This window comes from Sapajus apella, unplaced genomic scaffold (genome assembly GCF_009761245.1).
Source record: "Sapajus apella isolate SASKATOON/1434 unplaced genomic scaffold, GSC_monkey_1.0 scaffold146, whole genome shotgun sequence".
In the NCBI taxonomy this organism is placed as follows: domain Eukaryota; kingdom Metazoa; phylum Chordata; class Mammalia; order Primates; family Cebidae; genus Sapajus; species Sapajus apella.
In genome coordinates this window covers 81,022-108,309 of record NW_022437086.1, presented here as the reverse complement: position 1 = coordinate 108,309, position 27,288 = coordinate 81,022, and the positions used below count along the sequence as shown (strand labels likewise).

General features: G+C 38.3%; 1 protein-coding gene and 1 pseudogene across 6 annotated transcripts in view; both read left to right on the top strand.

The window, feature by feature from the left end:
- LOC116540899 (zinc finger protein 92) overlaps nucleotides 1-23,350 on the top strand; it is a 31,303-nt gene extending 7,953 nt beyond the window's left edge. For 2 of the 6 annotated variants that reach the window (XM_032264704.1, XM_032264699.1), the window contains exons 2-4: nucleotides 14,104-14,230; nucleotides 14,700-14,795; nucleotides 21,757-23,350. In XM_032264704.1, coding sequence (XP_032120595.1) covers nucleotides 14,197-14,230; nucleotides 14,700-14,795; nucleotides 21,757-23,285 — 1,659 coding nt within the window. In that variant the 5' untranslated portion in view covers nucleotides 14,104-14,196 and the 3' untranslated portion in view covers nucleotides 23,286-23,350. Of the gene's footprint in view, nucleotides 1-11,783; nucleotides 11,953-13,470; nucleotides 13,684-14,103; nucleotides 14,231-14,699; nucleotides 14,796-21,756 lie in introns of those variants that run through there. The other 4 variants (XM_032264705.1, XM_032264701.1, XM_032264700.1 and 1 more) reach the window with 4 other exon arrangements.
- On the top strand, nucleotides 12,977-13,425 carry LOC116540904 (annotated as a pseudogene).
- Nucleotides 23,351-27,288: the final 3,938 nt, after the last annotated feature.

The window sequence follows — 27,288 nt, the reverse complement described above, 5'->3', positions numbered from 1 at the left end:
CTGAGTAGCTGGGATTACAGGCACGTGCCACCATGCCCAGCTGATTTTTTGTATTTTTAGTAGAGACGGGGTTTCACCGTGTTGACCAGGATGGTCTCGATCTCTTGACCTCATGATCCACCCGCCTCGGCCTCCCAAAGTGCTGGGATTACAGACTTGAGCCACCGCGCCCGGCCTTAACTTTTCTTTTTGTTTTTGTATTTTTTGTGGAGACAGGGTTTTTCCATGTTACCCAGGCTGGTCTCCAATTCCTGAGCTCAGGCAATCCACCTGCATTACCCTGCCAACGTGCTGGGATTACAGGTGTGAACCACCATGCCCATTGAGTCTACCATTGAGGGTATTTAGGTTGATTCCATGTCTTTGGTACTGTGAATAGTGCTGCAATGAACATGCATGAGTCTTTATGATAGAATAATTTATATTCTTTGGGTATATGCCTAATTAGGAGGTGGGTTAAATGATAATTATGTTTTTAGTTTTGTGAGGAAATGTCACAGTGATTTTTAAAATGCTTGAACTAATTTACAGTCCTACTGACAGAATATAAACATTCTCTGCAACTTTGCCAGCCCATCTATTATTTTTTGGCTTTTTAGTAGTAGCTATTCTGACTGGTATGAGATGGCATCTCATTGTGGTGGGATTTTTTTATTTTTTTTTTTTTTGCATTTATCTAATGGTTAGCGATGAGCATTTTTTCATATGTTTTTCCACCTTCTTTTTTTTTTGAGGCGGAGTCTTGCTCTGTCACCCAATCTGGAGTGCAGTGACGTGATCTCTGCTTACTGCAGCCTCCGCCTGCTGGGTTCAAGCAATTCTCCTGCCTCAATCTCCTGAGTAGCTGGAACTACAGGCACCCATCACGACGCCCAGCTAATTTTTGAATTTTTTTAGTAGAGACAGGGTTTCACCATATTGGCCAGGCTGGTCTCGAACTCCTGACCTTGTGATCCACCTACCTCAGCCTCCCAAAGTGCTGGGATTACAGGCGTGAGCCACTGCACCTGGCCTGAGGCAGGAGAATTGCTTGAATCAAGGAGGTGGAGGTTGCAGTGAGCCAAGATTGCGCACTCCAGCTTGGGCCACAAGAGCGGAACCCCATCTCAAAGAAAAAAAAAGCGTGTGTTTATGTCCTTTGCCTACTTTTTAATGAGATTGTTTTTATTTTATATTTTTGTAGACTTGCTTAAGTTCCTTATGGATTCTGGATATTAGACCTTTGTCAGAACCATAGTTTGCAAATATTTTTCTTCTCTAGCTTATTTGTTTACTCTGTTGATAATTTCTTGTGGTTTTGTTTTTCTGTTTTCTGTGAAGATGCTCTTTAATTTGGTCCCATTTGTCGATTTTTGCTTTTGTAGCGATTGCTTCTGGTATCTTCATCATAAAATTGTTGCCAGTTTCTATGTCTAGAATGGTATTTCCTAGCTTATATTTCAGGGTATTTTATAATTTTAAGTTTTACATTTAAGTCCTTCATATTCATCTTGTGTTTATTTTTGGATATAGTGTAAGCAAGGAGTCCAGTTTTAATTTTTTACATAGTGCTAGCTAGTTATTACAAAACCGTTTATTAAATAGGGAATTCTTCCGACGTTTCTCTTGTCAGCTTTGTTAAAAATAAGATGACTTTAGGTGTGCCACATTTATTTCTGGGTTTTCTATTCTGTTACTTTGGTCTCAGTCTGTTTTTGTACTGGTGGTATATCATGTTGCTGTGGTTCCTGTAGTCCTATAGTATAGTTTGAAGTTCAGTAATGTGATTCCTCCAGCTTTGTTCTTTTTGCTTAGGATTGCCTTTGCTATTTGAGTACTTTTTTGGTTCCATATAAATTAAAAAAATTTTTTTTTTTTTTTAAAATTTTTTTTTTTTTGAGATGGAGTTTCGCTCTTGTTACCCAGGCTGGAGTGCAATGGCGCGATCTCGGCTCACCGCAACCTCGCCTCCTGGGTTCAGGCAATTCTCCTGCCTCAGCCTCCTGAGTAGCTGGGATTACAGGCACGTGCCACCATGCCCAGCTAATTTTTTGTATTTTTAGTAGAGACGGGGTTTCACCATGTTGACCAGGATGGTCTCGATCTCTTGACCTCGTGATCCACCCGCCTCGGTCTCCCAAAGTGCTGGGATTACAGGCTTGAGCCACCGCGCCCGGCCTTTTTTTTTTTGTTTTCTAAAGAATGTTGTTGGTAGTTTGATAGAAATAGCATTAGATTTCTAAATTTCTTTGGGCAGTGTGGCAGTTTTTTCCTTTTAGACAAGAGTTCCACTGTTGTTGCCCAGGCTGCATTGGTATGATCTTGACTTACTGCAACTTCTGACTCTCAGGTTCAAGTGATTCTTGTGCCTTAGCCTCCCAAGTAACTAGGATTACAGGCATGCGCCACCATGCCTGGCTAATTTTGTGTTTTAGTAGAGATGGGGTTTCACCATGTTGGTCAGGCTGGTCTTGAACTCCTGAGCTCAGGTGATCTGCCCATCTTGGCCTCTCAAAGTGCTGGGATTACAGGTGTGAGCCACTGTACCCGGCTGATACTGATCATTTCTATCTGTGAGCATTAAATGATTTTCCATTTGTTTGTGTAATGTCTGACTTATTGAAGCAAAGTTTTGTATTTCTTATCATAGAAATCTTTTACCTCTCTGGTGAGTTATATTTGCAGATATTTTATTCTTCTCATGGCAGTTGTGAGTAGGGTTGTGTTTTTAATTTGGCTTTTGGCTTGGATATTGTCGATGTACATGGATGCTACTGATTTCTGTGCATTTATTTCGTATCCTGAAACTTTGCTGAAGTTGTTGGTCAGTTTGCTGCAAAGACCTGAGAATGTTGTTGGTAACTTGATGGAACTAGCATTAGATATGTAAACTTCTTTGGGCAGTTTGGCAATTTTAATGATACTGATTTTTTCTTTCTTAATTTTTTTTTTTTTTTTTTTTTTTTTTTTTTTGAGAAGGAGTTTCACTCTTGTTGCCCAGGCTCTGGAGTGCAGTGGTGTGACCTTGGCTCACTGCAACCTCTGCCTCCCAGGTTCAAGTGATCCTCCTGCCTCAGCCTCCCAAGTAGCTGGGTTTACAGGTGCGTGCAACAGTGCCTGGCTAATTTTTTGTGTTATTAGTAGGCACAGGGTTTCACCAGGTGTCTGTGGGGTATTGTCTCCCACTATTACTGTGTCAGAGTCTAAGTCTCTTTTTAGGTCTCTAAGAACTTGTTTTATTTATGTACACTCATGAATTTTTAAAAAATAATTAGCACTTGTGAATTTTTATAACACCTTTCTCTTTTCTGCTTTTTTCCCCTGTGAACATTATTTCAAATGCATACAGTATGCCCAAGACTACTATTCCTTAGATTCCTAAAGCCAGTGTCTACTGAAAATCAGATGTTCGAGAGTTTAAGAACATGTCCAGGGACCTGGCTGTTGTAGGAGAAAATATAAATTAGAAATAAGAGCCTTAATTCTGCCTGTTGGAAACAGGTTTATGAAATTGGAAAAAATCCACACCGAGACAATAGATTACTCAGCAATGCTAGTTTTACTTCCTGCAGGAAGAATGTAACTTGCTGGCAGTCTTGCTATGTGTGCACACCTGAACAAAGGAGATGGGGACATTTATAACTTTAATAACGTGACGCAATTGCCCTACTGCTGTGTCCAGTTTCCATTGGCTGGCACTGACCTCACATTCTATGCTTGACCCGATTGGCTAAAAACTTGAAAATTTTCTAAAGAAGTAAAGGCAAAGGAGAACAAAGGAAAAGAGGAGGTAACTTGAGTAATGCTTAGAGAAGCGATAACATTTTCAAATAAGGAAGGGGGGAGTAAGCTATGACCTAAGAGTTGCCTGGGCTTGTCCAGGCATGTTAGGGCAAATATCTAGGTTAAAGTGTAAGAGCTAAGAACATGGGATGTACTTATTTCTTTATCATGGCTAACAGCTAATTTAAGATTATTAACAAAAGCTTTAAATTAAATTAACCTTTGAAGAAACTATCATTTGTAATGAATTAAGAGGAAAGCTTTAAAGAGGAAGCTTTTATTTATTGTTATTTCCTATATATCTGAAAATAATATTTTGCTTATCTTTTTTCTTAAAAGTATTTAAATTAAATGTACATTTTTTTGAAATGTATGTAAATTATATTAACAGCTAAGTAAGCCTTTTGTTACTCTATTTGACTCAAAATTGTCTTTATCTAGGATCTCGGATTCATTGCTTTGGTTTTTGCTTTGGCAAAAGTTTTTTTTTACTTTTAGCGTTTTAAAGTAGACACAGGGCTGGGCGCAGTGGTTTATACCTGTAATCCCAGCACTTTGGGTGGCTGAGATGGGGGGACCATGAGGTTAGGAGTTTGATACCAGCCTGACCAACCTGGTAAAACCCTGTCTGTACTAAAAATACAAAAATTAGTTGGGCATGGTGATGCACGCCTGTAATCCAGCCTCAGGAGGCTGAGGCAGGAGAAACACTTGAACCCAAGAGACAGAGGTTGCAGTGAGCCAAGATTGTGCCACTGCACTCTAGCCTGAGCAACAGAGCAAGGCTCCGTCTCAAAAATAAATAAAGTAGACACAGACTTGTTTGGGTTTAAGTTCATTTTAAGAGCACATGAAAGTTGCTCAACAAAGATAGGATTAAATTCAGCAGTAAAGAATGATAAGGATTAAAAGATAGAGTCATTTCCTTTGGTAGAAAACTGATTATCCTAGGTAATTGTCTAATATTTTCAGGCTAAAGTACGTACACTGCAAAAGCAAAAGCAAGACTACACTGAACAGTGGAGTCTATAAGTCTGTAGTTGTATTTTGCTATTTATTACTTCAGAAAAGTTAGGATAGTTATGCGTAGTGTTTGTAGACAAACCACATTTATGTAAATTAAGCAGTATTTTCTACAGTATTAAGAATTTAAGGCCGCCCTTAAATCTTATTTTAATATTGTTATTTGTACTTTATTTTTTCTTTTGAGATGGATTCTTGCTCTGTCGTGCAGGCAGGAGTGCAGTGGTGCGATCTCAGCTCACTGCAACCTCCACCTTCCGGGTTCAAGTGATTCTCCTGCCTCAGCCTCAGTTGTAGCAGGGATTATAGGTGCCCACCACCATGCCAGGCTAATACTTGTAATTTTAGTGGGGATGAGGTTTTGCCATGTTGGCCAGGCTGGTCTTGAACTCCTGACCTTAGGTGACCCATCTGCCTCGGCCTCCCAAAGTGCTGGGATTACAGGTGTGAGCCACCGTGCCCAGACTCTTATTTATGCTTTTAAAATATGAAGTGTTTTAATTGAATTATGTTTACAGACAAGTTTTTAAAATTCTATATACCTAATGACTAGTACATTAAAATTATTTACACTTTTTTGTAGCTAATATCCAAATAAAATCCACTACCAAATTGTTACAGTAGATATTAGTATGACAGGCATATTAATTTATCAAATAGGGATAATAACAGATGAGCATGATTTTAGTGTTTTCCATCTTATTAAATTGGAGTGCTGCTATTACAGGACAAATAAAGGTGTTGTGGCCACCTGAAAACCATAATAGCTCTTTAGTTAGCCATGTCGCAAGCTCAAATATACTGTATGAACAAAGTCAGATTCCAATTCTTTTTTTTTTTTTTTTTTTGGGGGGGGAGCGTTCTTCTTTTTCAGTCTGCAGGGCAGTGGTGGGATCTCGGCTCACCGCAACCTCCGCCTCCTGGGTTCAGGCAATTCTCCTGCCTCAGCCTCCTGAGTAGCTGGGATTACAGGCACGCGCCACCATGCCCAGCTAATTTTTTGTATTTTTAGTAGAGACGGGGTTTCACCATGTTGACCAGGATGGTTTCGATCTCTTGACCTCGTGATCCACCCGCCTTGGCCTCCCAAAGTGCTGGGATTACAGGCTTGAGCCACCGCGCCCAGACCAGATTCCGATTCTTTATCAAAAAGTTCGGTGGAAACTGTCAGATGTATTTCAGTATACAACCCCCATTTAACGGCTAGGAGATGAGAGAGCAGCAGAGATGGAAGAGAAACCTTATAAAATTCGGCTGAGATTATGTCCGTTTTCTTCATAATGCTCGCGTTTCACATGCAAAGGATAGCTGTGCACTTTGGCTGTTAACAGAGATACGCGTTTTAGGGAAATGTTTTCTGGCTGACTTGATCAATCTTTTATCTGAATTTTTTCTTAAGATGATTTTAACTTCTTTTTTTCCTCTCAATATACTCTTTCTCAGTCTGAGAGCTGTTTTTCTCTTGAATGCTTTGTATGTCTGTGTGAGAAGCAATATTACTATCCCATGGTGTCTGTGAATGAGTTGGTGTGTCACAGTGAGAACTCTTGGAGCCATCAGGCTGGAAATCTAGCATTATATTTTCCATGTCGCCATTATAAATAGAAACTGAGGCTGAAACAGTGATCCCGTTCCCATTATTGTGAAGGTACTGTCCTACCTAGGAGGGCTGCAGGCTCTCCTCCTGCAGCTCAGGCCTCTCTTTCTGATGTGGCGCTGGAGTGCTGCTGTGGCAAAAGGAGTTTGCGTAAGATGTGATCAGCCAGCTGTGAGCTGTGCGCATATCAGTGGCAGATGGCAGGAGTCAAGAGAAGACACCAGCCACTAGGAGACAGCAAGCTGAAATGCTTCAGCTGAATGCTCAGAGTACAGAGCTATTGCTTTAAAATATAAATAGCCAAAAAGCACCATGTTCAACCATTTCTGTAGGAGAGGGAGAACCTACCTTCAGCAGGCACCTGGCTTCAAGTTGCAAAACTGCCTTCTGTCTTGAAGATGTGAAAAGTTTATTTTTTCATTGAATATAACCAGTTAGCTTACACGGATCGCCTCCTTAATTACCAGATGAATTTAGGATGAACTATGTATAACATGGGGCTGTAAATTATTCTGTTCATGGTCTAATTATGGTGACTTTTTGTCTTTGCAATCTCTTAAGCAGATTGACTGCGATGCGTGTCACATTCTAATTGTTAATAAAACAGTTTTTCTGTTCTATTGTTGTGGAGTTTCTCTATGGCTGCAGAAAATTTTTATTTTAATTTTGTTTCCCAAACATTGTCTAGAATTGCCAGATATCATATAAACAGACAAGGTGCCAGCCAAGTTTTACTTTCCCTCTTAGGCTGCCAGTCAACTCACGATTGTGCTGCGAAGTACGTTCTGTCCCCTAAATATGCAGGCAGAATTGTGTCTCTGCTAATTTGGTATCTATAGTCCTCTACAGTCACTTTTAGAGAGGTTAGACCAGATTTCTCCATACTTCCCAGGGCAGCAGTCAATAATTTTTTTTTTTTTTAATTTAATTAAAAAAATTTTTTTTTTTTTTAGACGGAGTTTCGCTCTTGTTACCCAGGCTGGAGTGCAATAGCGCGATCTCAGCTCACCGCAACCTCCACCTCCTGGGTTCAGGCAATTCTCCTGCCTCAGCCTCCTGAGTAGCTGGGATTACAGGCACACGCCACCATGCCCAGCTAATTTTTTGTATTTTTAGTAGAGATGGGGTTTCACCATGTTAACCAGGATGGTCTCGATCTCTTGACCTTGTGATCCACCCACCTCGGCCTCCCAAAGTGCTGGGATTACAGGCATGAGCCACCGTGCCCGGCCCGGCAGTCAATCATTTTACCTCTTTGAATGACTCTTGTATCTTTAGACCTGAAACTGATTCAGAGACCCTGGGGCCCAGAAACCCAATCAGAGTAGCATCTGTAAGTTGAGTTCATATGTAGTCTATCTACTTTATTCTTCCTCCTTTTTGTTAAGATGTCCACAAATGTGCAGGTAACACCTGCTGCTAAACCCATCCAGGACCTAAACCAGCAGCTCCATGTTCTGAATCTGGATCTTGCAGTAAACCTTTTAAGTGAGAAACGCAAATCCTTTCAGTTATAAGGCTCATAAGAAACATTAAAATGAGACCACAATTATGTCTTTCTCCCTTCTTTAAGCTATGTATTTATCTCTTGAAACTGCTTGCTATTGGTACAAGTAGCTATAAATTAATGCCAAACTGAACACTATAACCCACACACGCTAAACAGCTTAACAATGTATATCAATCAGTAATCAAGGTTATTCGCTGAACACTATGACCCACAACCTATATAGCTTAACAGTGTGTATCAATCAGTAATCAAGGTTATTTTAGTAAATAGGAATTTCTGACAAACAATTTTGTATCAGCCTATTCTCTCTATTTTTGCCTTTAGAAATCCACTTGTAACTGCTGCTATATTTCAGGCAACTTGAATCTTTGCTCTCAGGTTACAGTTCTCAAGCTCGGCCCAAATGAACTGACTACTTGATCATGTTTCCTTAACTTTTTGCTATTAAGGAGGAAATTAAGGACGTATTATTTAGAATGTGCCAGAACAGCCTCTATGAGGGGATCTCTCCTTTGATTGTACTTTTCTTGCTGTAACACTCAAGAATGCAGAGCCAGGTTGACCCTACCTAGAATCTGCACATAAGGTCTGGCCTCTGTCTGGGATTTACAAGACAGGACCAGACATTGGATTGAGAATGTACGGAAAACCAACAGGAGGTATTCTCTGCATTGTGAGATGTCAACATAGACATCTTAAAGCCCCCTCCTTTGAGAGTGTGGCTATGTGAGCTTTTCACATCTTGTTCAGTGACCTGTTACTGTTACGTGAGAGGTGCCAGGTGTAAATAGAAGCTGATGGCAGAAGCTGTAAATGTAAACAAGCATCTTAGGAGTGAGAGATCAAGGCCATGTATCCATGTATTCAAGACCACAACGTGTCCAGAGCCATGACCACAACTATACCTACCTGTAAAAAATGTGATACTGAAGTATTCTTGTCCTTCCTCTTACCCAAAGGCTACCTGATCAGGACAGGTGAACCAGGTTGTGGAGCTCCACCCGGGCAGTTCTGTTTTCTATTTAGAATGAGACTGTCTCTCTACTGCTTGGCTTAGTATTGGACCATCAGCCCAGGATCACTGAGAACCCTCTCTCAATCACCTAGGCATCTTTGAGACATTTGAGGATGTCCAGAATAAAACTGTGTCAGGCTGACAAGAGTGGTTAATTCTGCTTCTGTCTCAGTGTAAGAGAAATGAGTCATCCCAAAAAACGTGGGCTTCATTTGGGGCACTTTGTATTGTTGTGACTTATGAAATCATCATTTGAGTGGATGTTTATGGACAAAAGAGTTGTTATTGTTAAGAATACGTGTTTATCTTCTACTAAAACTACCCTAGAAAGCCCTAAGAGAAATTGCTTATTAGTATATGTTATAAAATTGACAGGGCAGTGGCTAAAAAAGATTGAAATTACACAAACTGTGGGATTTAAGTTTCTCTTGGGTAAGCTTAGATAAAACAGAACCGGAAATACCCCAGTGGCATAGAGAGCAGAATTCTACGTGTATTCTCTCCCTGCGCCAAATCTGTTTAGATTCACCCTTTGTGGAGGCCTTATTTAGGTCTGGCTTTACCCTGGAGTTCTGCCACACAGAACTGATTAAAAGAGATCAGAGTTGCTGGGCGCGGTGGCTCACGCCTGTAATCCCAGCACTTTGGGAGGCCGAGGCGGGTGGATCACGAGGTCAAGAGATCGAGACCATCCTGGTCAACATGGTGAAACTCCATCTCTACTAAAAAAAAATACAAAAAAAATTAGCTGGGCATGGTGGCGCGTGCCTGTAATCCCAGCTACTCAGGAGGCTGAGGCGGGAGAATTGCCTGAACCCAGGAGGTGGAGGTTGCGGTGAGCCAAGATCGCACCATTACACTCCAGCCTGGCTAACAAGAGCGAAACTCCATCTCAAAAAAAAAAAATAAATAAAAGAGATCAGAGTTTTGGGTGATTAATTCTGCTGCCTTTCTAGAGCTGTTGCTCAGAATTTCCTGAAATCTAAAAGCAGATAAATGGAAAAAATAAAGTAATATTTTAGGGCCTTAATTTCTTAATTTTGTATTAAAATCAGTGCCTGCACAGATGTGCCATTTATCAACTTACTGTGTATTCTATTCCTGTAGACTCAGTAGTTGCTCACAAGCCACAAACAAGTAAATATAAACACAATAAAAGTTTTTCCAAACTACATTAAACTCTTCCTTTCTTTATTCCTCTCATCTGTCTGTATCTAGCTTTTATTGTGTACATTTTTCTTTTCTTTTTTTTTTTTTTTTTTTTTGAGAGGGTTTTTCGTTCTTCTTGCCCAGGCTGGAGTGCAATGGCGCGATCTCGGCTCACCGCAACCTCCGCCTCCTAGGTTCAGGCAATTCTCCTGCCTCAGCCTCCTGAGTAGCTGGGACTACAGGCACGCGCCACCATGCCCAGCTGATTTTTTGTAGTTTTTGTAGAGACGGGGTTTCACCGTGTTGACCAGGATGGTCTCGATCTCTTGACCTCGTGATCCACCCACCTCGGCCTCCCAAAGTGCTGGGATTACAGGCGTGAGCCACCATGCCCGGCCTATTGTGTACATTTTTCAAACAAAAAAGTGACAGAAGAAGAAATAAAAACACTGGGCCCTTTATCTACATTCTGAGAATTAGTAAACACTTAATACCAACTCCAGCATGTTACGAGGATTAAATCACATAATGTGTTATTCCCAACACAATGCTCTGTAACATACTCTTGAGGACATAGTACCTGCTTAATAAACATTGCATTAGTGCATATGTAATTGTTGTTTTCCAAATGCAGACTTAATTGGATATTGCTGCCGTCCGTTTTCTCTATAAACTTTAAAGAGCCGGCAAAGAATGTGATACTTTAGTATGGAAGTTCTTTATTTGTACCAGAAGTATTTGTGTTGTTACAAGAGTGCTGAATGTAAGGGGACTCTGTGATGCGCCTGCTTTCTCTACTAGTGCTAATAATGAGATCGGGGGAACAACATCAGCGTTTATAGAGGACTTGTTTAAAATACTCATTCACGGACCATTTTCAAACCTGCAGAATCACATTACATAGAGTGGGGCTAAAATCACAAGTGATTTATAAGCTCTTCAATACTTGAGAGATAATACTTAGCTAAGTGTTTATCAGCTCAGGCTTCTGATTAAGAGTACATGGCCAATTTGCAGAATCTCTACTTGTGCCCTCCCCACAGGTTTTATTTATTGTTTTGGAAAGATCTATATTGTTTTGAGGGCCTCATGTGACTCTAAGGTGAGACCAGAATCAAGTATGAGGGGTTCAGGATACATTCATGAATGTTTTACCTTTGTACTAAAGGGTGGTCACAGGGCCTGTTCTGTTTGGGTTTGGTAGGGACAGGACAGAGTGGCCCATGTTTCCATTACTTTAGCAAAAATTGCTAGTGTCTGTGGCAGGGGAGGGCACCTGAGGACAGGATAGGAGAAACATCTTTATCTCCATAGAGCTGCTTATTTTTCCTGAATCTCTTCTGTTATAAAGGACAGAAATGGGTGGACTTTTTCTACAGGTCTTGGTCCTTCTGCCTGTGGGTGTCGTGGTAGCAGGTAAACAGATGGTGCTGACACCTTTAAAGGCATATTCTCAGGATGCAGGTGTAATAAGTCCAGAGAATCTCATCTAAGAAAGAATCCCAGAAAAGGAGGAGAAAGAGGAGAAAAATGACTATTTTTCAGCTAAACATGTCTCAGATTGAGAGCTATGTTCAGTCTGCCTCCTGGAATGCCATGTGTTTAGTACTTACAAACCTTTACTTCTTTACTTGTGTTTTTCTTCCCTAATGAGTTTGTTCTAACTACTTAAAAAATTTTTTTGTTATAGTCAAGTATCTGAAAAATACTTCTTTCCTATATGCCAGAGCCTTCTCTACATCATGTCTTCTTATATGCCATGTAGAATTCTCACCATGAATTTATGATCTGCAGTGTTAAAAATGTTCCCTTTGTGGCCATTGAACATGGGAAGATGAATATACTCAAGATTCCTATGGGGGAAAAGCTGAGTTCCTTAGTGAAGAAGGAGAACATGTAATATTGAGGTTTCATCTGTGTTCTGCATTAGCTCTATGCAGAACAGGATTAAGAAAATGCTTTTTGGGCCGGGCGTGGTGGCTCACGCCTGTAATCCCAGCACTTTGGGAGGCCGAGGTGGGTGGATCACGAGGTCAAGAGATCGAGACCATCCTGGTCAACATGGTGAAACCCCGTCTCTACTAAAAATAACAAAAATTAGCTGGGCATGGTGGTGCGTGCCTGTAATCCCAGCTACTCAGGAGGCTGAGGCAGGAGAATTGCCTGAACCCAGGAGGCGGAGGTTGCGGTGAGCCGAGATCGAGCCATTGCACTCCAGCCTGCGGAACAAGAGCGAAACTCTGTCTCAAAAAAAAAGAAAATGCTTTTTGAAACAGGATGATATTTATTACCCAGAAAGTTGTGAAGAAAATTATTAGGAGATAGGTGCTCTCTAGGATGCTAAAGAAAAACTATTGAAAATTACTATTAAAAATTGCAGAACATGGGAGATATCTTGAACTTTGCATAAAACAGATGTTTATTGTTAAATTCAGGCTATAATTTATGGGGAAGCAGTAGCCCAGCAGTGATGCTGTGTCCTCTGTGCATCAGCGCGTTATAAAAATTTGTCCTCATTCAGTTGATGTTAATGATTCACTTGGCTAAAGAGCTCTCTGACAGATTTTTTCACTCTAGAGTTAGTAATTTTTCTCTTGATTTTTAAGTATCATTTTTTCTTTTTTTGAGTTGGAGTTTTACTCTTGTTGCCTAAGCTGGAGTACAGTGGCGTGATCTCAGCTCATTGCAACAACATTCACCTCCTGGTTTCAAGCGATTTTTCACCTCAGCCTCCCAAGTAACTGGGATTACAGGCACGCGCTACCATGACCAGCTGATTTTTTGTATTTTTTGTAGAAACGGGGTTTCACCATGTTAGCCAGGCTGGTCTCGAACTCCTGACCTCAGGTGATCCACACGGCTAGGTTTCCGAAAGTCCTGGGATTACAGGCATGAGCCACTGCAAATGGCCGATGAATAAGTATCTTTACTTCTTTCTCTGCTGCGAGCTTCCAAATTGACAAAGAAAAGAAGGAACAACGGTCGTGCCAAAAAGGGCCGCGGCCATGTTCAGCCTATTCGCTGCACGAACTGTGCCTGATGCGTGCCCAAGGACAAGGCCATTAAGAAATTCGTCATTCGAAACATAGTGGAGGCCGCAGCAGTCAGGGATATTTCTGAAGTGAGCGTCTTTGATGCCTATGTACTTCCCAAGCTCTATGTGAAGCTACATTACTGTGTGAGTTGTGCAATTCACAGCAAAGTAGTCAGGAATCGATCTCGTGAAGCCCGCAAGTACTGAACACCGCCACCCCGATTTAGACCTGCGGGTGCTGCCCCCCGACCCCCACCAAAACCCATGTAAGGAGATGAGTAAAAGATTGAAGACAACTATTCCCTGGAGAAAAATAAAATGGAAATTGTACTTGATGTTGCCTATAAAGTGTATCTGCGCCAGGAAAAAAAAAAAAAAATAAGTATCTTTATGTAGCTGATGTGCATAAACTGTTACAGTTAATCTGGTAGCTGCCCTTCTTTATTAGGTTTTCTTTGCATATAACAGTCTTTGGAAAATGAGGGTTCTCGTATTTGTTTACAGGCCAGAAAAACTGGGAAAACTCACACTCCTTCCACTTACTGAGTGCTTGACAAAATATTCTTCTTGGGCAAAAAACATTGGCATTACTGGTGAACTTCTTAGAAATCAAGAAACTCAGACTTTATTCTAGATCTTCTGAAAAGATAAATGCATAACAAGATCTCCAGTTTATTGTACACATTAAAGTTTGAGAGATACCTTGGAACCTCATGTCTTTTCCATCTGAAATATATACACTCAAAAATGTATGTTTGTGTTCATGCCCTTAATTTTATACTTTATCATCCAGAAAAGTATCATATATATACTGGTGTTGTGGATCTTCATTCTCTTTTCTCAGAGTTAGAGAGTACTTTAGAAAATATTTCTTTGTGGAAATTATTGGATAATTTCAGTCATTCCTGTGAGTCAGAACTTGTTCTCATTACTCTCTCATTTCACCTTAAGTCAGATAAAAAATTCTGCCCATGGCAACTTGTAATGTGTGTCTGTGTATGTGTGTTTTACAGGGACCACTGACATTTAGGGATGTGAAAATAGAATTCTCTCTGGAGGAGTGGCAATGCCTGGACACTGCGCAGCGGAATTTATATAGAGATGTGATGTTAGAGAACTACAGAAATCTGGCCTTCTTGGGTGAGGATAACTTCAATACACAATTCCTAGCATGCCCTAAAGATTTCATTTCTTTTTGTAGAATGTTTTCTGGTAATTTATGCTTTGCATAAATGAGTTTCAGATACCAGTTTTTAAGAAAACAGATTTGTTAGTGTAGAAAAGAACTTCAAGATGTTTCATTTTGACCTGAACTTTACACGTTCCTAGGCTGATGTACATCCTTCACTCTAGATTAGTGGTAATTCCATAAATTTATTGGCATAAAATAGTGTTGTCACCACCAATTTTTTGATTCAGTAGTACTGGGCAGTATTAAATGAAAGATCTACACATTTAAAACATTTTAAAAATATTTAGATATTTCTGTCATAAATTAGTATTTGGGGATTAATTTACTAATCTATATATCCTCTCTACTGAGCACATTACTTTGTTGGTAATTGGAGAATATAAGCAAGATTTATGTTATCTATTTTTAATAAAACAGGTATTGCTATCTCTAAGCCAGACCTGATCACCTGGCTGGAGCAAGGAAAAGAGCCCTGGAATATGAAGAGTCATGCGATGGTAGCCAAACCCCCAGGTAGGTCAGATAGTGAATACAACAGATGATGACACGTCCAAAAGTTAAGCCAGCCTTTAAAATGTGATATGGGAAACTGTTTCCAAAGGAAATACTTTCTGGGAAGCCTGAGACTTTTTTAGTTTGCTCTCACATAGGTTATCTTCTGTCTAATGCTTTTATATTTTCTAAGGTGATCCTCCTTCAAGTTTACAGTGAGAACCAAAGTCCTTTTCATGGCAATAAGAGACTGTAATTTGACTGCTTTTCTCTTGTTTTTGGGGACACACAAATACCTGCATAATTTTGAGAAACTCTATGTTAAAATTTTTTTTTTTTTTTTTTTGGTGATGGAGTCTTGCTCTGTCGCCCAAGCTGAGGCTGGAGTTCAGTGGTGCAATCTCTGCTCACTGCAACTTCCACCTCCCGGGTGCAAGCAATTCTCCTGCCTCAGCCTCCCAAGTAGCTGGGACTATAGGTGTGCGCCACCACGCCCAGCTAAGTTTTTGTATTTTCAGTAGAGACGGGGTTTCACTATGTTGGCCAGGATGGTCTTGATCTCTTGACCTTGTGATCCTCCTGCTTCAGCCTCCCAAAGTGCTGAGATTATAGGCGTGAGCTATCACCCCCAGCCCAGAAACATATATTTTAATGCTATCATAAATAAAATTTAAAAAAAATCTATTATATCAGGTAGTTTGCGTATGGAGCCGCAACTTATATATTGTGCTGATTTACTGAGTATTAATTTAGACAGGTTTAAATGTTTATAATTTTCTCTGTATAATGTTATGTGATCTATAAATAGCAACTTTCTGCTTACCTGTCTTAAATTTCAATGGCTTTTACATTTTTTTAAAGTAATTCTTTTGTCACATACCTCCAGTGCTATGTTAAAAGCATTGACATTGACATAATATAGTTTGGCATTGGTCTATGTAAATTTGAAGGGGCAAACATCTCTTTAAGTTTTTATAAACTGGTTTCAGAAGGTAATATATCTTCTTTTGCCGTGATGGGATGCCCTCTGAGTTTGTAGTAGAGATGGATGTAGCTTGCTCACAGGCTGCTGGTTCTGCACTAGACTCCACCTTTAGTTGGGTTGTTACAAGGGGCTTGGTTATTTGTAATTTCCATTTTTTGACAGACTGAATATCCTCCAGGACTTTGCTCTGTAGGGCAGACACTAGGGCAGATTTCTGTAGTCGAATCTGCGTATGGTGGACCTTATATCAGGATATAGATAAGTATGGCTTTCACTAAGTACCGGAGAGGATTTCCCCGGGCCCCTCTGTAGGTTCCTCTGTAGATAGAACTGGCCATAAACAGTGGCTTAGGGAGTGGGAACTGAGTCATTATACTGCTTCATACTGCATATTAATTTAGACAGGTTTAAATGTTTATGATTTTCTCCATATAAGATTATGTGATCTATAAACAGTAACTTTCTATTTACTGGATGGTAAAGGGTAGTGGGCCATTTTCTGGTCTATAGCCAAGAACAGGAGTCCTGTAGTTGCCACCTAAATGAGGGCCTGCCTTCTGAAAAAAACACTCCTCAGTCTTGGGTTTAGCAGTTTCACAATTTCTCCCTGGATCTCAAAACTCTATTAAAATGCACTTATTTTTGAGATGGGGGGGGTCTTGCTTCACAAACCATTCTTGTCTTGAAATGCACCTTTTATTTTCCTATCTTCCTGATGTCACTCTTTCTGTACATTTTTACTTTCTATTTTCTATTTTAAATTTGTCTGTAATTTTAGATTCAGACCTTTAGGACAATATGCTAGAATTTACATGTTATGTCTGAAGTAAGTTAGATAATTAAAGTTAGTAACTAAAATAGTTACTTATAAATTTAAATTTGCTGCAGGCAAAAAGAAATAGGATTTTCACCCACTTACTTTAGCATATATCTAAATTATAACATAATGTATCCCCAAAATACTTGTTTTTTATATCAGAGACACTAACCATATTCTGCAAAATATAAATTTTTTTCTCTATTTGGCAATATAAGGGTATTCTTTTATTCTCAAGTTGGATTGCAGCAGTTTCATCTTGTGTAAGAATAGCATATATTTAAAATATAAAAATTATCTCTTTTTGAAAATGCTTACTTATTAAAAGATTTTCATTAGAATCTTCTACTTATGATTATACTGCATTTTCTGTGAAATTTTACTGCCATACAGTGCATGCCAGTGATTCAAATACTTGTCTTCCATGAGTACACAGTTACAGTCAAATATTGCAGTTATCCAGATGAATTCTTTTTATTTTATTGTTTTGATTGAGACAGAGTCTTACTCTGTCACCAGGCTGGAGTGCAGTGGCGCAATCTCGGCTCACTGCAAGCTTGGCCTCCCGGGTTCAAGCAATTCTCCTGCCTCGGCCTCCTGAGTAGCTGGGACTACAGGCGTGCACCACCAGCCCAGCTAATCTTTGTATTTTTAGTAGAGAAGGGGTTTCACCATGTTGGCCAGGATGATCTCAATCTCTTGACCTCGTGATCCACCTGACTCGGCCTTCCAAAGTGCTTTACAGGTATGAGCCACCACGCCTGGTGACAAATTCTTTTTAACGGTACATCGGTACTGCAAACCAGATTTTATGAGTAAACATTTCTCTTATAGTTTTACAGTTCCATGTTAGTATTTTGTTTTTGTTGTTGTTGTTTTTAGTGTAGGTTTTTTTAATCAGTTTATTGTTTCTTGTTTTTACAATTTTAGCAATTTGTACTTCTGTTTGTACACTTTAAGTGAATGTGGGGTTTAATTAAGAAATAAGTCAGCTGTATGTCCATCACAGTCTGATTATATATGTGTGTTTTTATCTGTAAGTATGACCTTAATTTTGGTTATGGCTTATCTTGTGTATATTCTTTCTTAGCTGATTTTCAGTGGTTGTTTTATCTGTCTAAGTAAGTAGGGGAAATAGTCTTCTTTCCATCATGCGTTTAATGATAAATGTTATATATTTCCTTTGTGTGAAACGCAAAGTAATTTGAAGGCAATTTTTGGAGAGATTAATAATTCTGTATTTTTTAGTTTTTCTATTTAAAAAATAATTGTAAAAACACATAACCTAAGATTTACCATCTTAAATCTATTTAAATTTACATTTTAGGTTCGGCATGGTGGTGGCTCACGTGTAATCGTCAGATTTTGGCAGGCCAAGACAGGAGGATTGCTTGAGCCCAAATGTTTGAGGCCAGCTTGGGCAACATATGGAGACGACCCAAATATACAGACTATTTTTTTTTTTTTGAGATGAAGTCTTGCTCTGTTTCCAGGCTGCAGAGCAGTGGCACGATCTTGGCTTACTGCAGTCTCTGTCTCCCAGGTTCAAATGATTCCCCTGCCTCAGCCTCCTAAGTAGCTGGGACTACAGGTACGTGCCACCACCTGCAGCTTATTTTTGTATTTTTAGTAGAAACAGGGTTTCACCATGTTGACCAGAATGGCCTTTATCTCTTGACCTCATGATTGGCCCACCTCGGCCTCCCAGAGTGCTGGGATTACAGTTGTGTGCCATCGCACGCAGCCAGAAATTTTTTTTTTTTTTTTTTTTTTTTTTGAGACGGAGTTTCGCTCTTGTTACCCAGGCTGGAGTGCAATGGCGTGATCTCGGCTCACCGCAACCTCCGCCTCCTGAGTTCAGGCAATTCTCCTGCCTCAGCCTCCTGAGTAGCTGGGACTACAGACACGCGCCACCATGCCCAGCTAATTTTTTTGTAGTTTTAGTAGAGACGGGGTTTCACCGTGTTGACCAGGATGGTCTCGATCTCTTGACCTTGTGATCCACCCGCCTCGGCCTCCCAAAGTGCTGGGATTACAGGCTTGAGCCACCGTGCCCGGCCCAGCAGCCAGAAATTTTTTTAAAGTAGCCAGACATTTCATCCTGTCAAGTAGCTGGTTACAGGCGTGCACCATCACACCCAGCTCTTTAGAGATGAGATCTTGCTACCTGTATATTCTGTAGAGACAGGGTTTTGCCGTGTTGCTGAGGCTGGTCTCAAACTCCTGGAATCAAATGATCAGCTCACCTTGACCTCCCAAAGTCCTGAGATTACATTTCTTTTTATGTAGTTTAATTAATTTATATTTAAAATAATTTTTTGAAGAAATGATATTACTATTACTAGTTTCATTGTTACTGTTTCTTATGTTTTTTAGATATGTTTTTTCTCATTTCCTGTTTCACTGCTTAAAGTTTTGTTCTAATCTCGTAGTGTCATGCTTTATTTTTTGTTTTGCATAGTTTCTATAAATATCTTTGGAATCATCTTGAAAGTGAAGATTATATAAAACATCTTAAAACATGTTGCAGTTTGTTACGACTATTACAAATTATTTTATATTGTGTTTCTATTAACAGATTCATGCAGATTTGTATTTTGTTTTTCATATTCTATAGAAGAACTTTAAGGTTTGATGCCTCATCATTATGATAGTAAAGAATTCTATGTGTGTCTCTATTTACATTTAATAGAGAGTTTTATATTTATATATGGTTTTATGGTACTATCCAACATTATTTTATTTTTCAATATAATGGACTCATTTTAGCATTTCTTTTTTTATATGCGGCATCTTACTATGTTGCTCAGGCTGATCTTCAACTCCTGGTTTCAAGTGATCTGACTGCCGTGGTCTCCTAAAGCTATAGAACTACAGGCATGAGCCATGGTGCTTGGCCATCATGTAGTATTTCTTTTAGAACTGTGCAAGGGATAATGAACACCCTTACCTTTTATTTTGGAAAGCGTTTTGTTTTTAAAGTAAAATAATTTCTTTTATTTTTTTTGAGACGGAGTTTCGCTCTTGTTACCCAGGCTGGAGTGCAATGGTGCGATCTCGGCTCTCCGCAACCTCCGCCTCCTGGGTTCAGGCAATTCTCCTGCCTCAGCCTCCCGAGTAGCTGGGATTACAGGCACGCGCCACCATGCCTAGCTAATTTTTTTTTTTTTTTTTTTTTTGGTAGAGACGGGGTTTCATCATGTTGACCAGTATGGTCTGTATCTCTTGACCTCGTGGTCCACCCGCCTCAGCCTCCCAAAGTGCTGGGATTATAGGCTTCAGCCACCCCGCCCGGCCAAAGTAAAATAATTTTTTTTTTTTTTTTGAGACGGAGTTTCGCTCTTGTTACCCAGGCTGGAGTGCAATGGTGCGATCTCGGCTCACCGCAACCTCCGCCTCCCGGGTTCAGGCAATTCTCCTGCCCCAGCCTCCTGAGTCGCTGGGATTACAGGCACGTGCCACCATGCCCAGCTAATTTTTTGTATTTTTAGTAGAGACAGGGTTTCACCATGTTGACCAGGATGGTCTCGATCTCTTGACCTCGTGAACCACCCGCCTCGGCCTCCCAAAGTGCTGGGATTACAGGCTTGAGCCACCGCGCCCGGCCTAGTAAAATAATTTCTAACCAAGTGTTACTGACAGGGAATATTTTTTCTCATATTACATCAAAATTTGGAAAGTTCTCAGCCTTTTTTATCCTCAAGCATCCTCTGTACTACTATTTTTCTGTGTTCTAAGATTTCTTCCATAAATATATTGATCTACTTGATGGTGTCCAGTAAGTTTTAAAATATTTATTATTTGTTGATGATTTACTTATTTATTTATTATAGAGATGAGGTCTTGCTATTTGGCCCATGCTGGTCTCAAAATGGCCTCAAGTGATCCTCCCACCTCAGCCTCCCAAAGTGCTGGGATTGAGCCATTGGGTATGAGCCATTGCACCTGGCCCCCAATAAGTTTTACATTCCATGTTTTAATTTTGTTTTGGACTTTATATCACACAGTTCCTTTCTGGTCTGCAAAATTTTTGTTGGCAAAATTTTTTTTGTTTTATGTTGCAGTTCTCAAGGTTCTTTTCTTGTCTGTAACTTCTGAAGTTTGTGCTTAAATATGTGTTTGTCATAAGTATCTTTGTGTGTCTCCTAGTTTGTCTGGCTTCTTCATTTTTATGATTTTTCAGTTATTGATTTTGTATTTTTTGCTTTCACAGTTTCTGTGGGGGAGGTTGATATTTTGAATATTTTTTGTTATCATTTATCTGATTTTCAAAAATTGTGTTTCTATTTCATTCATTGTGTATTCAATTTATTTTAAATTTCTTTATAAATTTTTATTTTTTGTGGTTGCTTTCTAAAAATTTTACAGTTTTTTTGATGGGGCCATGTTGCCCTAATATTTTGTATACATTGTAATCTTTGAGATTTTGACTTTTAAAAAAAAGCTGCCTGTTACAATCTTTATTATGTAGCTTTGTCCTGCATAATCTTAAACCAATTGTCTTGGCCAGGGACTCTGGGAGTCTCTCAGACATGTTCTTAGGATGTGTCTTGTCTGAAATTTTGTATTTACTTTTTAGTTAAAGGAGTTTATTTGTGTTTTTTCGTAAGTCAGTAATCACTTGCTACACATGTTCCCTGTCTGTGGTACTGCATTCTCTCTGCTGCTGTAATGTTTACCTTTGGTCTCAGCAGACTCACACTGTCATTCCAAAGTATACCACCATTTCTTTCAGCACTTTATGACATGGTAAACAGAAACCAGTGTCACACTGGAAAGGGTCCTACAGGCTAGAAATAAAGATGCATGTGCCAGTATTTTTCTTGCTTTTTAAAATAGAAAGCAGGAGTTGGCAATTTACTTCTAAAGGCAATAGGTTTTATTGGAGAGCAGAAAGAGCTGTTTTGAGTAGACATAACACAGTTTTCTTTTCCTTCTATGTGGCTCTGCATTGTTCGCACCTGAGGCACTGCACACACTGAACTCACTTATAAATTTTCCACAAATGTATTTTGGTCAGTATGATTTTGTTACATTTATATGTCTGTGAAGGAATTAGGGCCTGTGGTATATTGTTATGCTGTCTTGCTTATGTAGTTTGTATACTTTTATGGGTTAAATTTGTCAGGTATATTCATCTGAGTCTGGTAAGTGAAGTAACTTATTTTTACTTTTTTCAGTTATATGGTCTCATTTTGCCCAAGACCTTTGGCCAGAGGAGAGCATAAAAGATTCCTTCCAAAAAGGGATACTGAGAACATATGGAAAATATGGACATGAGAGTTTACAGCTAAGAAAAGACTGTAAACATGTGGATGCATGTAAGGTGTACAAAGGAGGTTATAACCAATGTATGATGACTACTGAGAGCAAAATATTTCAGTGTGATAAATTTGTGAAAGTCTTTCATAAATTTTCCAATTTAAATAGAAGTAAGATAAGACATACTAGAAAGAAACCTTTCAAATGTAAAAACCATGGCAAATCATTTTGCATGCTTTCACAACGAACTCAACATAAGCAAATTCATACTAGAGAGTATTCTTACAAATGTGAAGAATGTGGTAAGGCCTTTAACTGGTCCTCAACACTTACTAAACATAAGATAATTCATACTGGAGAAAAACCCTACAAATGTGAAGAATGTGGCAAAGCTTTTAACCGGTCCTCAAATCTTACTAAACATAAAATAATTCATACTGGAGAGAAACCCTACAAATGTGAAGAATGTGGCAAAGCTTTTAACCGGTCCTCAACCCTTACTAAACATAAAAGAATTCATACAGAAGAAAAACCCTACAAATGTGAAGAATGTGGCAAGGCCTTTAACCAGTTCTCGATTCTTACTAAACATAAGAGAATTCATATGGAAGATAAACCCTACAAATGTGAAGAATGTGGCAAAGCCTTTAGAGTATTCTCAATTCTTAAAAAACATAAGATAATTCATACTGGAGAAAAACCCTATAAATGTGAAGAATGTGGCAAAGCCTTTAACCAGTTCTCAAACCTTACTAAACATAAGATAATTCATACTGGAGAGAAACCCTACAAATGTGAAGAATGTGGCAAAGCCTTTAACCAGTCCTCAACCCTTACTAAACATAAAAGAATTCATACTGGAGAAAAACCCTATAAATGTGAAGAATGTGGAAAAGCTTTTAAACAATCCTCAACCCTTACTGAACATAAGATAATTCATACTGGAAAGAAACCCTACAAATGTGAAGAATGTGGCAGGGCCTTTAGCTGGTCTTCAGCTTTTACTAAACATAAGAGAAATCATATGGAAGATAAACCATACAAATGTGAAGAATGTGGCAAAGCCTTTAGTGTATTCTCAACCCTTACTAAACATAAAATAATTCATACTAGAGATAAACCCCACAAATGTAAAGAATGTGGCAAAGCCTTTAACCAGTCCTCAGTTTTTACTAAACATAAAATAATTCATACTGAAGGGAAATCCTACAAATGTGAAGGATGTTGTAATTCTTTTAACCAGTCCTCAAACATTAGTACACATAAGATAATTTATACTGGAGAGAAACCCTACAAATACGAACAATGTGACAAAGCCTTTAACAACTTCTCAACTCTTATTACACATCAGATAATTTATACTGGAGAGAAACCCTACAAACATGAAGAATGTGGTGGAGCCTTTAACAAATCCTCAAATTATACTCAAGAGAAACTACAAACCTGATAGATGTGACAGTGGTTTTGATTACGCCTCAAACTTTTCTAAACGTAAACCATACTGATGAGAAACCCTAGAAATGTGAGGAATGTGACAAAACCTTTAAATGGTTGTTACTCTTGATTGTAGGTAAGATAATTTATATTGGAGAAAAATCCTACAAGTGTGAAGAATGTGGCGAACTTTTAACCAATGCTCACACCTTATTGCACAGGAAAGCACTTATACTTGAGAAAAACTATATATATAATGTGGAAAAACCATTTATATCTGCTCACATCTTATTCAACATCAGAGAGTTCATACTCAATAAAGTGTAATTACTTTCAAAAGATTTAGAAAATATAGGCCTTCAACGTGAAGAAGAGTATTCTTAAGAGAAACGTTACAACTGTAGAGGGTTGTAGTAGCTTCATTTTTTGATAGATTTTTTTTTTTTTTTTTTTTTTTGCGGGGGGGTGGGGGACGGAGTTTTGCTCTTGTTACCCAGGCTGGAGTGCAATGGCGCGATCTCGGCTCACCGCAACCTCCGCCTCCTGGGTTCAGGCAATTCTCCTGCCTCAGCCTCCTGAGTAGCTGGGATTACAGGCACGCGCCACCATGCCCAGCTAATTTTTTGTATTTTTAGTAGAGACGGGGTTTCACCATGTTGACCAGGATGGTCTCGATCTCCTGACCTCGTGATCCTCCTGCCTCGGCCTCCCACAGTGCTGGAATTACAGGCTTGAACCACCGTGCCCGGCCCTTTTGATAGATCTTATTGTACACATGTTGTAGTAGAAAACCCTAAAGCAGTTGCTTAAACTTTGTTCAGCATCAGGGAATTTATATTGGAGAAAAACCCTGCAAATGTAATAAATATGAAAAAATGTTTTTTTCCCCCCCAAAAAAAACTACAGCTTGGAAAACAGAGTTCTTACTAAATTATATTTTTGCAGATGCAGTAAATATGATAAATGTTTAATCTAAAATTAAGTCTATGTAAATAGCAGAGAATAGAAATCATAAAGCATAAAGCATTGACACTTCAGATATTACACTAGAGTGTTGAGTAGGAAATAATCCACAACTAAAATTGTTAGATAAGTTATTTATGTATAACTTTAAAAGACAAAGATTGTTTGGAGATTTATAATTACTTTCAAAGTATCCTTTTTCTTGAAGAAAATTACAGATTTTTTGAAATGCAATTATGTAATTTAACTCTCAAATTTATGTTTTTCTTCATTCCTATTGTATTCTCATGTGAAAGCAAGTGATCAGTTGTTGCTGCATCAGAGATAAGAGATTCTTTTTTATAAGTGGGCATTATCTATGACCCTTTTTATGGAAGAGTGAGAAAATTATAAGATGCATGAGGAAAATCTAAGTAGAGATGCTCTTTGTGGTTAACTTAGAATCTTAAGTGCTGCTTGAGGTAGATGTTCAGCCTAATATTCTTTTGCATTAGGCGAGAAAAATTTTAAATTTTAAATTAAAATTAGTATATCATTTTGTTGATTGTGCTTTTATGTAATAAAATGCAGTACTTTAAAAATTTAGATTATGTGTGAACTTAATTTTTTAATTAAACATTATTTTTAACATGTTAAGACTTGTGTCTTAATTCAATTATATGTTGTTATGCCACTAACTTGAACCTACTCCACCTTACTCAACGGTGTGGGGTGAAAAATGGTAACAATATATTATATGGTAACATAGTGGACTTACATCTCTAGTAATCTTTTCCAGCAGCTTAAATTGCAAATACATTAAAGAGTATTGTTCCCATAGATTAAATTATCTTTTTAAAATTTAAATTTATTTTTTAAATATTTGTGGGTACATTGCATATATATTTATGCCATAATTTGATGCAGGCATACAATATGTAATCATATCAGGGTAAATGAGGTATTAATCACCTCTAGCATTCTCGATATTACAGACAAACCAGTTCTGTGTACACTTTTAGTTGTTTTGAAATGTACAATTGTCACTACAGGGTCATTTTTATGATCATAATAAAATTGTATAGAAGTACAAATAAAGTCCATATTTCTGAGTCCTAAATTTTATTTTTAAAATTTTGTCATAAAGTTTTCATTGAACATGTGACCTCTATTCCTGCAAACACAGACTTTTGGTTTTGATATACATAAAGATACACATATGTTGCTCTAAAAGTAAAAGTATAAGAAAATTATGTTTGTGTAAGTATGAATTTGTATTTTCAGAAGAAAAATGAGAACAAAAAATTATTTTAATAAGGTGACTAATTTACTAGAAAACTAAAAACCTCAATATGTGTGAAGCAGATTTACACTGTGCTTTGTATTTAATTCACAACTATAAGATCCTAGGGCTTATGGTTCAGACTCTCCCTTGGTAATTTCTCTGTTTTGCTTGCCTGGTACTCATGCTAGATCCATAATTTTTGTTTTTAGTTTCCTATAACTATTTTGTTTTATAGATTTTGAAGTATTCATTATGTGAGCCCATCAGAGATTATAATAGTTTATAAAAGTAGTGTACACAATTTTTAGATGTAATTCACAGTGTTTTAATTTCTATTTTTAGTTAAAACTTTATTTTACTTAGAAATCCTATATAAGACTACTTTAGTTATTGTTGCTTTCAGTTTTTTAAATTGACATAGTATTTTTATTGAGCCAGTTTGTTCAAGTATATACTAGGGAGACTTCATAAGTCAGGATGAAGTTTTTTTTATATATAAACGCAGCAAGCAAACATGACAGTGCTTGCTGTGTCACAGGTGCTTAATGATAATCTGTAAGTATTCCTCCTGGAGTTTGTAACTTCAAGTCAAAGAAAATATCAATGGTGAAGAAATAATAGTGACTCTTCATGTAGAGAGGACATTTTTTGTAGCATGCAAAGCTGACTTGGTGAATTTAAAGAGAAATTTTGCTTTTACTTTCTAATTATCTTCAGTTTTGCCTTTTTATGTGTATTCCAACTATGTATGCATCACAGCTCTTCTGTTTTGTGTATCTTCATGTAAAAATAAAAGCAAAAAATTAATGACTATCACAATAAATGCAGAAAAGACATCCAAGAAAATTCAGTGTTCATAAAAATATTCTCAACAAGACATTGAAGAAACATGTCAAAATAACAATATGACAAATTCTCAGCATACTGAACAGGCAAAAGCTAAATGCATTCTCCATAATAGTACAGGAGTTATTAAGAAATTGTGTTTAAGAAATTATGTACCTGGAAGCCAGGTACATTCAATATGGCATCTCCCACCCTCTTCCTTCCAGTTATCGCGTGCTGGTGTCATGGCAGTCTTCAGGTAAAACCACGTGTACAAGTATGGCTGCTCTAAAGTGGAGACCTTATTTGCATAATAAAGACTAGGGTGGCTGTGTAAATGGCACATCTGGTCAAACCAATCCCCTGGGTCCTATGCAAATTAATCACAGCCCCCTCAAGCCTCTGTACAAAATTGATTGCATTCCTCCACAAAGTGAGAACCTCTTGGGTAACCCACATTCTCAACGTGAGGAAGCCTTCTGTCTCCTTTTTTTGTCTAAACTTTCTGCTCCTAAACCCACTCCTTTTGTGTGTCCATGTCCTGATTCTTGACCATGCCAAAGAACCAGAGTATATATCCCAGACAAGCCATTTCAATAATTAGAAATGACATGAATATCCATTTTAAACACTTCTATTCAACATAGTTCTGCAAGTCCTAGCCAGAGCATTGTAACAGGATAGATAAAAGACATCCAAATAGAACAGGAAGAAGTCAGATTATCTTCAGTGATTATATAATTTGCCTAGGACATTTTAAAGTTTTCACCAAAACATGTAGCCTAAAAAATGACTTCAGTAAAGTCTGAATACAAAATCAACATGCACAAAGGCGTAGTATTTCTATACACCAATAACATTCAAGCGGAGAACGAAATCAGAAACAGTTCTATTTACAATAGCCAGAAAGAAACAACAATATACCTAGGACTATATTAAGGAGGTAAATATCTCTGCAAGAAGA